Source organism: Coturnix japonica, chromosome 15 (assembly GCF_054131305.1).
Source record: "Coturnix japonica strain WE chromosome 15, WE-NBRP24, whole genome shotgun sequence".
Taxonomy (NCBI): Eukaryota; Metazoa; Chordata; class Aves; order Galliformes; family Phasianidae; genus Coturnix; species Coturnix japonica.
In genome coordinates this window covers 16,359,712-16,375,341 of record NC_140677.1, presented here as the reverse complement: position 1 = coordinate 16,375,341, position 15,630 = coordinate 16,359,712, and the positions used below count along the sequence as shown (strand labels likewise).

At 41.8% G+C, this 15,630-nt stretch overlaps 1 protein-coding gene across 4 annotated transcripts in view; it reads right to left on the bottom strand.

The window, feature by feature from the left end:
• Nucleotides 1-15,630, bottom strand: part of DCAF1 (DDB1 and CUL4 associated factor 1) — a 37,232-nt gene that overhangs the window by 12,245 nt on the left and 9,357 nt on the right. For 3 of the 4 annotated variants that reach the window (XM_015874517.3, XM_085516594.1, XM_085516593.1), the window contains exons 6-20: nt 14,660-14,797; nt 13,390-13,893; nt 12,088-12,189; nt 11,119-11,277; nt 9,289-9,468; nt 8,731-8,940; nt 8,214-8,383; nt 7,018-7,142; nt 4,775-6,035; nt 4,030-4,228; nt 3,563-3,645; nt 2,315-2,399; nt 1,492-1,725; nt 924-1,017; nt 322-426 (exon numbers count right to left, since the gene is read on the bottom strand). In XM_015874517.3, coding sequence (XP_015730003.1) covers nt 322-426; nt 924-1,017; nt 1,492-1,725; nt 2,315-2,399; nt 3,563-3,645; nt 4,030-4,228; nt 4,775-6,035; nt 7,018-7,142; nt 8,214-8,383; nt 8,731-8,940; nt 9,289-9,468; nt 11,119-11,277; nt 12,088-12,189; nt 13,390-13,893; nt 14,660-14,797 — 3,649 coding nt within the window. Of the gene's footprint in view, nt 1-321; nt 427-923; nt 1,018-1,491; nt 1,726-2,314; nt 2,400-3,562; nt 3,646-4,029; nt 4,229-4,774; nt 6,036-7,017; nt 7,143-8,213; nt 8,384-8,730; nt 8,941-9,288; nt 9,469-11,118; nt 11,278-12,087; nt 12,190-12,297; nt 12,429-13,389; nt 13,894-14,659; nt 14,798-15,630 lie in introns of those variants that run through there. The other variant, XM_085516595.1, reaches the window with a different exon arrangement.

Here is a 15,630-nt window from a genome sequence, read left to right as displayed (position 1 = left end):
ACAAATAAAGGCCCTTCCTTTAGACCAATGATGTCTTGGCCAAGTGACCTAGTATCTCAGATTATGTCCTACTTGTAAAAAGGAGAGGAAAATAAAGCCAGAAATTCTGAATAACAGCAAGTAACAAAGCCATGCATTGAAAAGATAATAGATTTGGACCTGTTTCAGCATGAAACACAACATCTGTGTTTCAATCAGAACAGGTTATAGCAGAATTTGTTTTGCCACATGTGCAAAGGAGAGAGGGAAGTAAATATTACTAAAGCATAACTTTTAGTAAACCTTTAAACCTCCAGACGGAGCTATTTGGTCCTCATTTACCTATGGGTTTATAATCAGTTGCATTGAACGTCCTGAAAGAAGAGCCGAAGGGACTTCTCATTCTCTCCTCCAGAAGTTCATCTTCATCATCTGCCTGCAACATAGCTGAAACAAGCAAAGATTATTCCACAAACCCACCTTCCATTTGTCACCATCTTTAATCAACTTAAGATCAAACTCCGATAAGAATTTTCTTTCTATTTAATAGCTTAGCAAGACTAATTTGATATCTATTCTTCCAGAGCTGCCTTTATTACTACTGCAAATCACTGAGGCTTAACATGAAAAATTAAATTACATTCTCAAGCATCGTCAGGTCTGCTGTTGCAAACTTTTCCTTTTTCAAAAGGTTCATTTTTTTTTATTTTTTTTTTTTCTCTCAAGTGAGTTGCGACATTGCTGATGTTACAGTTACAGCCAGCAATACACGAAGCATCAGCTCCCTGGGAAAAAAAAGCAACAAAAACCAACCACTAAATAGTTCACATAAAGCAGTAAGCTTTGCAGTTAGACTCTTTGAAGCTTCCAATTTCACTGAACAAGCATCTACTTATTACTATCAGAGATGAACAAAGAGAGTAATTAAGACTAAGAAATCCTACCTCCATACATAACTGTGCCCGTATAGTTGAAGACCACACGACACTGATCCAGTGCGGGAACTGTGTGCAACAAATGGAAAGTTCGGAGGTCCCACTGAAGAAACACAGGCTAAGGAGCAACAGATGATTGACAGTGTCTGCTTCCTTTTCAGTACAGTGCTGAAGAGATGATTAATTGCTTTCAAGAAGCCTCACTGACACTCTCTCATAAACATAAAAGATCCCAACACTACCTTCAAAATCAAAAAACTTTTACTGAGGACATCATTCCCAATTGTCAGATGTTACCGCAGTAGCTTCAAGGTACATCTTGGTAAGGGAATGCAAGAGAGTAAAAGTATCACTAAGTGCATTAGGGAAAAAAAATAATCTCTCTCAAGTATTTCCATTAGTCCCAAATCAGAAATATAGCCCAGATTTAAATTCTCTGAGAGTCCCCATTTACTGGATTCCCAGACAAAAGCTGTTGCTTCTGAACATAGTTTATAACACATCAAATAATTTACAGCTGTGTTTCTCAAACAAAATATTCAGGTTTCAACACATTATCACAATGGCTGAAGGATACAATTTCTGTGTTGACTATGACCTCAAGCCCATTGGGATGGAAAACACCACTGATGGTCATGTTGAATTTATCAAACTTGTGGATGGCTTGTGCTGATCTGACATCCCAGAGGACACCATCATTTAGGACAAGGTCATCAGTGGGGTTAAATGTGGCACAGTTCTTCTTGTAGTTGTTGGCAAGATCTGGGTTAAACAGAGTCAATAGCTTGTTGCCAGTCTGAATATCATAGATCTTTTAGATTAAAAAGAAAGAGAAACATTAGTCACAATTTGTAACATACCTGCACCTTAATACATCCCATGTTTTAGATCACTTATAGAATCACCCCAACCCCATTTTGCTTTATCATTTCAAGCAAAAGCATTCTTTAGATAACCACTCCTCTGTCAGTCTTAAAAATCTCTAAGAACTGCTAGATGAAAAGGGCTTTAATGAGGAAAAAAGGCTTTATGGCCATTTCAAATCAGTTTAATCTGTAACACTCTGCGGAGCCCAGCTCTCCTTCAAACTCGGCAAAGAAACAATTCTCTAATTTGGGCAAACAAACTGTTTTACAGATAAACACAACACACAAACCGATCGGACTTCCAGGTTATTCAGTTAAAAAATGGGCAGGAATTAATAGTTTGCTTAAACACAAAATATTTACATACAATATGGTCAAGTTTATACCCTTAAACAGATGAAGTTATTTGCTATTTTCAAAGCTCTTCCTGTAGCTCACACAGGGCCTTGCAGCACCCAGACCTGCTAATAAACATTCTGTGAAGAATTAAACTCTTCTCACAGCTTCACAACCATGACTTTTACTGGTACTTACGTGGGCAATGTCTCCTTTTGTGCCAATGACTCTGTCTTGAGAATGCTTGCTGAACTCCACATATTGGTCATCAGGGAAGGAATGCCTATAGGGAGAGTCAGTAAAGATGTCAAGGACTCAAACTACTAGTGAAAAGACTTTCCTTTGCCATTGACCATAGCACACTGCAATACTAAAATGCTCCACTGGCATTTGCAGGGAAGTATTTATTGCAAACACAGTCTTTCCAGCAGATCTATTAAAAAACACAAGCAGCAAGTCAATAGAATCACAGAATGAATCACAGAATGGCTTAAGTTGGAAGGGACCTAAAAGATCATGTAGTTCCAATCCACTACACTGGGCAGGCTTGCCAGTCTCTACATCAGGCCGCCCAGGATCCCATCCAACCTGGCCTCATCATATGCATACAGAGATGGGGCATCCACAATCTCTCTAGGCAACCTGTTCCAGCACCTCACCACCTTCCGAGTGAAACTTCTCACATAAATCCCCCCTCTTTTAGCTTGAAGCCACTACCCTTTATCCTACCACTATCAGATCGTGTAAGAAGTCAGTTCCCCTCCTGCTTGTAAGCTCCCTTCAAGTACTGGAAGGCCACAATGAGGTCTCCCTGGAAACATGTAATAACACTACCACCACAACAGATCCTGCACCACAACCTATTTGCAGGAGTGACCAACAAACTGCAACAGGAACAGTCAGACACATATACATGGGATAGTATGATGAACCTTTTATCTAGAGAATGCTCTTCACACAACAAACTGTTGCTTGCAACTGAGGTAGATGATAAGGAACAAAGAGCTTCTCCTCCACTTTCAATGAGAGTGATTGTAAATATTAAACTCAATTTGACACAGCTTTCTCTGGGATGCTGAGGTCCAAAAATTTCACTACACAAAACCAACACATTATAAAATTCTGTGACTGGTTACAGAAAGGCTGTCAAGATGACTGTCTTACCAACATAACAATAAAAACACAAACGTAATTCTCTGCCTTCAGGAACAAGGGTCGTCTTGCTAATCTAATTTCATTAGATGACTCTCCAGGTAAGCAGAACACATCTGTACTCAACAAAACAGGGAAGATGCTAAAAATAAAGTCTGTTACTTTTCTCATGTTTTCAGAACAGACTCTGGGGGAGCTGTGCTGTCCTATTCTCTCATGGAGCTTGTTCTTAGGGATTCTGCCTATACTGAATGTTTCCAACTGTAAACCCAACAGAGATCAGAATACACTTACTTCATATCAAAGACAGACTTCATTCCCCACAATGCAGACAGAGGTTGGCTCCATGTAGCAGATGTCAGCAATAAGGATCCATCCTGTATTTCCAGAGTGGAGTGGAGAGGAAGGAAGGAAAAGAACACCAGGGAAAACAGAGGTTATTGTTTTACTTGTGCATATTCATTTAGATTTAAATTAATCTTGTAAGAACTACAGCAAGTTTTGTGCTCTTCACAACTCTGAAGTCACTTTAAAATCTGTTACTTACAAAGACACAGCCCCTGCATCTTCTCAATATATTATCTTGAGAAGAAAATAAATTACAGAACTCAGAGAGGCAGTGGGTAACCACTACCAGGACCTTGATCACAGGCACTGCAGGCCAGCCAGCAGGTGCACTTGAGATTTATAGATGTGCCCCAGATACAGCAGGCTTTAGTCTACAAGAACTTCAGAACTCAGCACAGTCTCCAGTTACTCACCCTCGATGGCTCAAGGTGCGTGATTGCAGAGTTATGGCAGTTGTAACTCGCCTCTTCCTGTCCACTGAATACATTGTACAGTTTCAACTGCCCTGTGCAAGTACCCAGCATTAAGAATCGTTCACGCGCAGAAAAAGCACAACAGGTAAAGCCACTCTCATCCTCATTTGCTTCCCGGAACACAGAAATTGGACGGAACCTAAAGAAGGTGGAAAAAGGGTTACCAGAAAGAGAGCAGAAAAGCAAAACGGAACTACTGCATGAAGTGATGGCACTAAAACCAGTCCTCACTAATGGTGTAGGCTGAAGTTACAGTTCTCTTCTAAGACAAACTAAATGTTAATTATAAGACTATTGGTCAAGTAAGAATGTGACAACAGTGTCTGCAACAATCCTGGGTGTGTTTTGTGGGTAACCAAGTACTTCTGTTACCGTACATCATTATGTTGAAGCACTCTCTCCTGTAAAACTGGCATTATATACCATCCAAAGGAGAACAAAGAAATATGAGCTTCATCAACAGACGTTGCCAATTAATTAACATCAATCTGAAATTAGTGTGGTTTGTATCCTTAGTACTGACCCTTAGTATAAGAGATACAGAACTTCTAATACTACCTTGCAAATTGAAATCCTTGTCTGTCCAAAGAGGATCTGATGTGGGATTTTACAGCCTGATTTCAGGCAGAGCTTCTCAGCACAGGGCACACTCTGAGAGGGAGCAAGAAACGTTTTTCTTCCTTACCTGCTAAATATAAGATGTCTATCAAAGCAGCCACCATCCACCCCTCCGTACTTCGGAAAGGCTGCCCTGCGGGTCAGCCGTGAGGTAAAGTTAGTTGGCGCTTGGCGCCTCTGTTTTGGCTCAGGACACTGATGGGGAGTGAAGAGAGAGAAAGGGGGACAGGTGGCAACAGGGTTTTTGCAGCGGGCGTGTTGCTCCCTAAGGTACTCTGTGATTATACTGTCCAGTGTGGGCGGGGAAGGAAGGTGTCTGTCCAGCTGCTTTTTGATAGCTGGGCTCTGGCTGTAGGCGCCATGGTCCGATTTTTGTCGCAACACTCTTATTTTTCTGCCATTGCAGGGAGATGGTCTCTCCCTGACAAAGCTAATCCTGCCGATCAGAGGAGAGTTGCTGGCATAAGAAGGGCCTGGAAGGGCAAGCGGACCTTGGGATGCAGGCGGCCTTGCCTGAGCGTGGACAGACGTGGCAGCAGAACCTACAGAAGTGTGGCTACTCAAACGGGCTGAGATGCCATTAGCTATGCGAGGAGTGCGAGGCAGGGCCACGGGAGAGGCAGCAGCCGCAACGGGGGTGAAGGCAGATGAATGAGATGCTGCAGTCATGGGTAGGTCAGCCTCTTTAGTAAGGATAGATGCAGTTTCTCCCAGGCCCTTAGAGATGAGATGGTTCCGAATCAGGAGCAGCAGCTCCTTCTCAGGGAACGTGATCCTTGACTGAGCCACCACATCCGCTTTCTGCAACCGAGCCAGGGAGACGTCTGTGCCAATCAGCAGTGGCTTCCCAGAGACACGCTCTATCAGTTCAGCAGCGTATTTACAGAACTTCACATGCTCACTGCGCTTGTCCTGAAGCACCGGCTCTTTCATCAGCTGCTGAATCTGACAGCTGCTGAAGAGTGGGAGCTTGCTGATAATCTGCCGGACAGTACTGCTGCGTGAGAGCCCCACCAAGGCTTTGCAGGCTAACGCTCGGATCTGATCTGCATCTGTAATTGGCATCTTTATTGACAGCAATGACAGCAGCACTTTGATGCCGTTGTTGGACTGTACCACATTCCACATCTTAGCCAGTGTGTGCTCACTGCTCTTAGGGGCCTGAGGAAGCTTTCGCCGAGGAGTTCCAGAGATGAACTTGCCAATACTGGAGATGCGATTATCTGGGCCGCACACGCAATTGATGATGATCTGAAGGGCTGATTTCTGAATCTCAGCATCATGGATGAAAAATTCACCCTCAGCAACTCCAAGGATGATACTAATACCTAGTGAGGGAAAGAAATAATTCCTTTAATACTCACCCTGTATCTTACAGCCGTATCAGTTAAGTAAGGGAGCCTTTCACTAACCTGAGTAAAATCCCTAAATCCTCTTCCTTCTGGAGATTTCTGAAGTTCATTTTTTCCCTAACTAGCATTAGACACATTCATTCCCTGCCTCTCTGACAAAAGTTTTCTGGTTCTGTTTATTTGTTTTTTTTTTAGCACCTCATGCTCCTCTATTTCCTCATCAGTAACTGAGGAGCAGATCTGTCAGAGCTCCAGCATGGCACAAAATTAATCAGAGGGGATCTGATTAATGTTTATAATTATTTTAAGTGTAGGAGCCAAACAGACACGACCAACCTCTTCAGCAGTCTGCGGGGACAGGACAAGAGAGAAAGGCCATAAACTGGAGTACAGAAAGTTCAGCACCAACCTGCGAAGGAACTTCTTCACACCAAGGGTGACGGAGCACTGCCACAGGCTGCCCAGGAAAGCTCTGGATTCTCCTTCTCTGGAGATTCAAGACCCATCTGGACACCTACCTGTGCAGCCTCCAGGGCCTGCTCTGCAGGGGGACAGGACTCGATGATCTCTAGAGGTCCCTTCCAACCCCTACAATTCTGTGATTCTGCAAAATCTATACAATAATTCTCCCACATTCCCAAGGAGACCTAAATTTCTGGGAAGCTGAGGGAACCCAATAGTCCCATAACAAAAGCAAACTTGCCTGCATCTGTATTTAATGAGCTCTTGAAAACAAGTGTGAGTCACAGATCATGCCTTCATAATTAGAATTCAATCATAGCACTGATCATGACAATTTTAACTGCAGTCTACTCTCACATTTACCTGCATCCCTAATGATAACTCTGCATGCATTACTTTAACCCTTTTCTCAATGTAGAAACAGCCAGCTGAAAAACAACAACACATAGAAGGCAATTAATAAGGGTCTGATTAATCAGGACCACGTTCAGCTTACCCACAGTGGAAACAGTAGATCCAGCTTCATCTAACACATCCACAGGTTCTGCCAGCTGCAGTTGGATTTTAGGAACCACAGTCAGGATGGCTAGCACATCCAAAGCGTAGCGTACTGTGTCGTTCCTGAAAGCAACGTGAGAACTTCTTACAAGTGTACTCTAATCCAATAGATCAATCTGTCACATCTGATACTTTTTGATGATGCTTTCTGGTCAATGTGCCTCTCTTAAAGAGCTGGTTCTCACAGAAGGTACTGCTCACATACTGTAAATATGCACACTATCACCTGCAGTTTGGCATACATCTCATCCTGCCCACAGGTTCCCAGAAGCAATGTAATTTTAAAAGTACAGAAGCACAAACTAGACTAATCTACAAAAACATTCTGAGCTAAGCTTCTTCACCTAACTCTACGTCTCAGTTTAAAAACATTCATGTCTCAAAAGCTTTGTCGCCAATAAAGTAGAAAAGTTTTCCTTCTCAGGTGAAGGGGAGCTGTTCGTCAGATTTACTGCTAAACATGACATGGATAAAAGCATCCGCTTAGGCACCAGATTAAGAGACACAGGTATGTGGAATATGAACAGGGCTGCTGAACAAGAGATGGAAGAGCAGAACAATGGAGAAAAACAAAAGGGCTGATGGCTTGAAGGCTGTATGGAAAGGCAGGAGTTAACCCAGGCTGCAATTAGGAAACAGCTGCAGAGAATAAAAAACAGGAGAACCGAAACCACCCAGGAGAATGCAACCTGAGTGAGAGAGGGAGGAAGGCAGGGGACTGCAGAAGCAGAACAGATTTCAAAGGCTTTCAAGTTAAGCCATGCAAGGAGCTCCTGTTTGCAGGAGAAATTAGGAGAAGGGAGTCCCGGTGACAAGAATACAGTTGATGACAACTAGCCACAGCAGACAGTGACTCATCAGTGAGCATATCTCTGGAGGATTACACCAACACTCTTGACAGCAGATGCTCGTTAGGATAAACAGAGGCTGGAACATTGCACCAATGTTCTACCTCAAGTTTTTAGTTCTGCTTTCCCCTGTGCTTTTATAAGGATTATGTAACCACAGCACAGGCCCCTACCCTGCCTTAGACACTCTAAGAGAAGGAGGGAATCTAGAAATTCAATGGCCATCCTGCCCATAAGTCACAACTTACTGCTCTAAAGAGATACAGGACTACAGCAAACAGCTCACCTTGCATAGTACGTCTTCCAGTTACATGCTATTGAAATGAGCTGAAGCATGAGCTGAACACAAGACAATTTAAGGAAAACTTCTGCTGGCTCCCAGTAGAGCTGTGCTGGCCCGTACTCGATGAGGAATTCCATCATCTCTACGATCTGCTCATGGGTGTAGGAACAGGCCTGCCAGGAAAAGAATTGGAAGCATTAGAAAGAGATCACAAGGGTTACAAATTTGCTCATCAAGTCCTTCACTGCCGTGATTTAAACTGAAACCTGCAGTCCTGTCAAAGCTGAAGCTATTATTTTCCTGCAAATTATTTGTTTTATTCTCCGCTATAGAAAAATTCCAGCAGCTGACACAATAATAAGCTTAATAATACATTTTGTTTCTTTGCAGTCCTAGAAAGCATATGATGTCTGAAAAGTATCATTTGTTACAATCAATTAAAGCCATTTCCAATGTTTTCAATCTCTGTTTCATACAATACAGACTTTGGCAATGCTGGGAGGTCACACGTGCTGCTCACCTTGTATGGGGGCTGTGGATGGACCAAAACACCCCCTTCAGTGCGCTGGAGTGACTGCTTCACCTGTTCAAGTTTGATAGCAAGGTGAGCTTCAAAGTATCTCCGCAAGGCCATGCAGGTGTGTTTCCCAGTCTGGCGACTGGCAAAGATCTCATCATCACTCAAGAGAGCTCCTTGGTCTTCCAAGTTTAAGATTTCAAGGGTACTTATCTTCAGCAAGAAAGTTGGGTGGAAAGAAAAAAGAGTTTCATCAGTTCACACCAGATAAAATAGCATCTTCAATTCTCAACTGCACTTGTATCAAAACCAAACTGAGTTTGCTTATGTGTCTTCTGTACCCAACTCTCTTCAACAGCCGATGAAAGCTTTTACTGTCCAGGTAATATTCTCCTGTCTGTCACTCAGAAAACTCACCTCACCTTTCCTACCTTTTGGGAAGCGAAGAGGAATAAACAAACTAACGAACACAACCAGACAGAACTCTCCACACTTCAGTAATTGCAGAGGGTTCAAAACCTGTTTTTAACCCTGTTCAACATATAAAACTGCAAGTCTTACCAGGTTAACCAGACGACGAAGGCCATCATGCCTGTCAAAGAGCTCCAGGACAGCACGGAAGGAGAAGCAAATGGAGAAGAACATAGTAGCATGACAGCAGCCTGAGGCATGGGAGCACTCCATTAGCCATAAGGTGTAGTTCACCACATCTGAAAGCACATTATGGGGGTGCATGCACACCTAGAAAGCAAAAGAACTTTATTGAGAAGGACTTCAAACAGGCTGCTGAGGAGGATTAGTCTGAGTAGAATGACAGTTCTTTGAAGGTACAACTGTCCCTAGTGTAGCTGGGAGTAACTGATATCTGAGACGTGAAATAAAAGCCCCATTTCCAGATCAGCAAAATGAGGTCTCAGTGAGACTACAAGAGCACCATGTGGAAACACAGGACTAGCAACTGGCCCATTCCCTGACACGAACAGGGTAAATACAACAGTCTTCATACAGTAACATTTCAGAGAGTCCTTTTACTAACAAAAAAAAAAAAAAAACAAAAGCACTGTTTTCTTATGACAAATTCAGTTCAGAGAAACACCGAGCAATACATATACAGCACGGGTCCGTCTTCTCATTTTGCCTTTCTTGCCTTCGTGAAAGATGTGACACATAGACAGACCTGTCAACCATAGTTACCCAGAAGTTTTTGAGTTCACTCACATAGATACTAGCAGTATCTCTATACATAAGCCCTTAACCACTGCCAGTCAAGTATATATGTGACTAAGAGCGTTAAACATGTCAAATCAAAACACTCAGGACAGCATCCAAAAGTCAAAGTAAGCAGGAATGCAGAGTTACTACTTTAAATGGTCCAGTTTTCAAATGAATTACAAAAAAACATACAAATTCCAAGGACAGGCCAGGAATCAAAACAGTCATCAGTCATAAATCAGGGCAGATTTAAGATGGCTTAAGGGTATAATTTTGCAGTAGCTTTGAACAAATCTCAGAGCAGGATCCTCTCATGTGCCAGCATTAATGCTTACAAGATGGAAGTTCAACTTTCTCCACCCTCCCATCCCTTCCCTTGGCACAGCTGCAACTATAGAATAAACCGCATTAATTGCTGGATCTGGTTAAGCACATAAGTGGCTGCTGCCAGTGTGGAAAACTGAAACAGAATCGCTGTTTTAAGTATCTGGGAAACTGAAGCTTAATGGAAGACATGTCAACCTACTGGAAAAGATCCTTGCCAGAACAGCACTAATAACTGACAGGAGGAACCTTTCATGATGCATTTCTATGAAACACTGAAATATGAGGTGAGCAACTAGCCTTCATTATCACCTGTTACAACATTTATAAGCTCAGGCCAAAGAGAACTCAATGTCCTTTAACTTGGTTTCCTGCATAATGCATCAGTCTTCTGCTGCATGCCAACAACAAAGGAATTGCACTGCTGTCTGGAATCTGACCAAGGCACCACACAACACTGAAGCTGTCCACACCTGGACTATGGATGGAAAAAATCAATCTCAAGTACAGGAGAATGTTGGAACAAGTGGGAAAGGAAAGATGGGTGAGAAAGGAGGAATTTTTCCTTCTTTAGGGAAGGGGAACAACAGGGTGAACGGAAGTAATGAGGCAAGGCTAAAAACAGGGCGGACTTCAGTTACGTTCCCTGGGAACTGAAACTCACACCCTTGAAACAAAACACTCAAATGCACCATTATTTCTATGCTTTCTGCTGCCTCTGCACATACCACAGACTCTTATACAAATTTGCTTTTAACTTAGGAGATGTTTATTTTACATTTGAACAAAGGTAGAAAGACCAAGTCCCTTGAAATCACTAAAATTACAGCAGTTAAGCTAAAGAATGAATCTTACCCTTTCCATTGCATCTTGATTGTAAGATAAGTAATACAAACACATGGAGACGCCTGTGGCTGCCATGGAAGGACGAGGAATCTCCAGCAACTTTTGCACGCCTCCATGAGCAACAAACTCTGTTGCAAACTTGTTATGCAGCAACAATGATGCCAAATGCTAAAGAAAGAAGAAAGCAGATGATAATAGAATTCTTCAGACCATCAATTCTTCCCTTCCTGCTGCAAAAAAACAGATGGCAGAAAACAAGCACTCTGTGCTTTACTCACCTTATTTCCTCCTTCTGTTACATTTAACTGCACAACATAATATCTCATCTATGCATAACTTTTATATGGCATTTGAAGCAATTATGTCTCGTTATTAAAAAAAATTATCACTTTGATAAGTTATTTTGCTTGACTAATGCTTGAAGAAAACACTAATTTTGTGGTTTGGGTTTTTTTCCTCCACCTGTTTATTTATTGCTGGTGTACTCCTGAGACAATAACTGTCACTGCACAGTGTTAAGATTATCGCCAGTCCTGCTAGAAAGAAGCAGACATCCTCTTCTCCTCAACTGGTCAATTTACTCCATTGCAGATTTTGGGAATAGTCTTCTACAACCTCATGTCACTAGAAATAATAAGTTCTTGCTTGCTTGCTGAGCCTAACCTATCACAAACCTATGCTGTCCAAGTCTTTCCCTTATTCCTTAAGGGCAGTAATAGTGTAAGGTTTTGATGGGAAAAGGGCTTTTTACCACCTTCAGATGGGTAAATGGCAGAGGAAATCAGTAGTGCTTCACCCACAACTAATAATAATTTTTTTTTTTAATACCCAAGAATTATAAAAGCAAAAACAGAGCGCAGTCAATCCCAGGGGACCATACTATACATGCAGGCCTAAGGGAAGCATTAGCCTTTGATGCATGCAAACACATTCCATGCTTTCCCCATTGTGCAATTTTGCATTACAGAAGTAACATACCTTAAGGGCTTCAAAAGTAAGCAGCACATCATTGGTTCGCTTCAAGTCGATGTAGTACATCATCAGCTCCCTTGATCCCAGTTGCATGAAGATGGGTAATAGCTGCGAAAAATAATGTTGGGAGGGTAACTGAATGTTTCACAGGAAATTTAAGGTCCGTTTTGGCTTTTACTCTTTCAAACCCCCCAGTTTGCCCCTATTGGCAGATACCTGTTATGAGAGGTCAGTGGTAACCAGCTCCATCCATAGGAAGCAATAAAGGTTAACAGACCTCTTGTAATACATCTGCTGACTGCAGCAAGGTGCATGACAGCTGCCACAGGAAATCTTAAGGCACTCCTTCAAGTGCAGCTATGGTAAGTCCACACAGATACCACCCTGGTGATAGGTTCCACTTTCCATCTGTGCAAAGACAACTACCCAACAACTGAACAGAAAAAACAGGAGAGCAGGGCAACAAACCAAACCCTCTGCATAATTCTGCATGTAATGGCTTTACAGCACTAATTCCTATTTTTCTATCCTGTTATTGCTGGCATATGAAGTGATCCAGTCAGCATGCAGGGTATTAGGGGGATAACGGTGTCTTTGGTTCTCACAGAAGCAAGGCAAACACATGTACACACACACACAGTGTATAACACAAAGCAAAACTGTGTTGCTTTGCTGCATCTTAAATTCAGTTAAAACACCTACAAATGACTACACAGCTGAGGGTGGTCTGCAGATCTATGCTAAAGTGACACTCAGTTAAAAAATCAAAAGGAATGGGAAACTCTCTGGCAAATCTGATGCAGCTCAACTATTTTAAGTAACAACAGCTCTCAAAAGCATCTGCATCTACACTGCCATTTCTCATCAGAAACACTGCAGAAGTCATACAGACCATTACAGAAGGAACTTTAAGTTCACTATTGCCACTGACTTCTAATGATGGAACCTACTGACGTCTCAGGAGTAAACAGAAAAAAATGCATGCATTTCAAACAAAGTGACTTACCCTGCATCATGTAAATAATCACTAAAATTCAACAGAAACCAGGAATAATAAGGTTCCTAGCGCTGTGCTCTGAGTACTGTACAACTGCTAGGCTCAGGTTTGAGTATTACTTGGTAGGTAACCATTCAAAATAACGACTTCATCAATTTGAAAGCCAACAACTCAGGAGAAGTTACTGATCTTTATCATACTAGGTTATACTGGTGAGTGATAAAATAGCTCTCAGAGCTTTTCCCCAGATATCACCAACAGTTTTGTCAGGAGAACTGACAGAGCCCTCCCACCTTCATATATATGCTCACCTCTTGATATTCCCCTAAGGGAGTCAGGTATTGAAGAATGAGCCTCTGCTCTATGGCAGGAGTCAAAGGGTAAAGTGTATAATTAGTGCCAATCACCCATGGGGACATTTCTGACCAGCTGCTGTTGGACAGTTCAACAAACATCCGCTCTGGTTCTGAAGCAGAGAAGCCCAGTTTTTGCTTGGCCTTCCGGAAGCCATCTCTTTCATGTTGTTTCCCTGATTTGCTTTTTCTTAATCCCCCATCCTCCAGCTTTGTAGCAGAGTTGACTCTGCTACTGGTCTTGTGACTTGAATCGAGATGAAACGAGATTTCCATATCCCCAGTCACTTCTTCTTGCTCTCCATCCACCGACATCTCCCCATAGTCCATATCCACAGCCTCTTCATCTAAAGGCAGCAGAGAATCTGATGGCACTTTCCGAGGACTGGGACGCTTGTTTTCTTGTTTTGTGGTCATTTCAGTGACCTGCAACTCCCGTAGCCTTCGAAGCACCAAAGCAACCTGTTCACAAAAGCAGCATGCATGATCATGCAGCTCACACTGGCCATAGTTCTGCTCTTACCACATAAAGAAGTCTATCGCACAAGATACCAGGCATGCTGAAGTACACATTTTCCCAGAGAAATAACCATTTCAAAGTGAATTAAAAACCCCATCCCTTTTTGCTATGGCTTTTACTCTAAAAATAAAAATCTTCACTTGTTTTCCTGAAAGAAAAAGAAGTGTGTTCTGAAACCCATTAAGAACCTACAGTCTGACACACTCTAATTGATGCTGCACCCCATTCTGAAATCCAAGTTTGCCTAACCAACCTTCTTCTGACAGTCATCTCTACTGCTGGTAATCATCATAATAGATTCAGCATTGAACTGGTGAAAGATTTATATTGTATTAAGAATAACATTTCCTATGAAGTTATCTCCATGCTGACCAGTGTTTAAGCTACCACATGCAACAGCTAAGTCTTTGAAATTTCTGCTTCAAGGAAACCAGGAATATGAGTCCCATCAAGAAGTACAGTATTTGTCTTAGGTTTTCATAGGCATTTTTAAACACAAACAGTGTAGCAGAATAACTGGGCTTCATACCCCAGCCTCAGCAAATTCAGTCAGGAAAGGACAGAAAGTATGAGCTACTGAGTGAATATATTATTATAACCACTATTAAATGTATACACCAACACATACATGAGACTGTCACCACATGCTCTCAATAAAGAGAGAGCTATCCGTCCTGTAAACGAAAGTGTGCATCAAGAGATCATTACCAATTGTGAATTCTCATCCCTGTAATTCGCAGCGATATCTTGGTTTTCCATAGCTCCTCCTAAAAGCCCTGTTGCGTACGTCCTTAGTGGCTGATCAGCTTCACGTGCCCATTTAAAGAGATTTTCAACTATGCCTTCCTAGAACGCAGAAAACAAGAAAGCAATTCCAAGAGTTGAGCATTTCTTTTTCCTGTCAGTTTTTCTAATAGAGCTCTCCAGTAATTTGGCAGTTCCAAAGAAATGCTGTTGAATTTACACTAAGTTAAAAATAAAGTGGTAAATTACATTTTCCTAACAGCTTTGTAGTTGAAAAGTCACTTTAAACAAGCAAACTTCCTGGTGCAGAAGGAACCCTTTACATTAACAATTTCTCACCAATCAAAAGAGCAATCCTCAACAGTTGTAAATATGTATTGATTGGGGAAGGGAGAAATGTATGCCATTATACCAACCCACATATAAGAAAACCACAGTGTTAAATACTGTTAATATTTTAACAGTAAAACTCAGAAGTGGTTGAACATGGCCTGCCAGGCAACTTTTCTTAACAAGGCTGAATGCCAAAGAAGTGTTAATTAAAACAGTTAATTAAAAGACTACATGTTAGAATGAAAGACTCTATTATTTTTTCCTGTAGAACGTTATTGGATTTTGAAACACCAAACCATAACATCATTAGCATGACAAGACCCTGCACATAATTTGAGATGTAGGTACAACACAGCAAAAGATCGATAGTAATAGATTAAAGTATTAAGATTAATAGTAATAATGAATGGACACGTTGCAGTAAGAACCTCCAGCTTACAGTTTTTTGAAGAATTGGGTATTATATATTCAATAATAATTAAATTTTAATTGAAGTGTTCTCTCAGCCTGCCCTCACAGGGAAGGTGTTCTTGTGGTCCTCCTCTGGACATGCTCTCTTCTGTACTGAGGACTCCATATATGGGTGCAGTACTCCAGGTCTC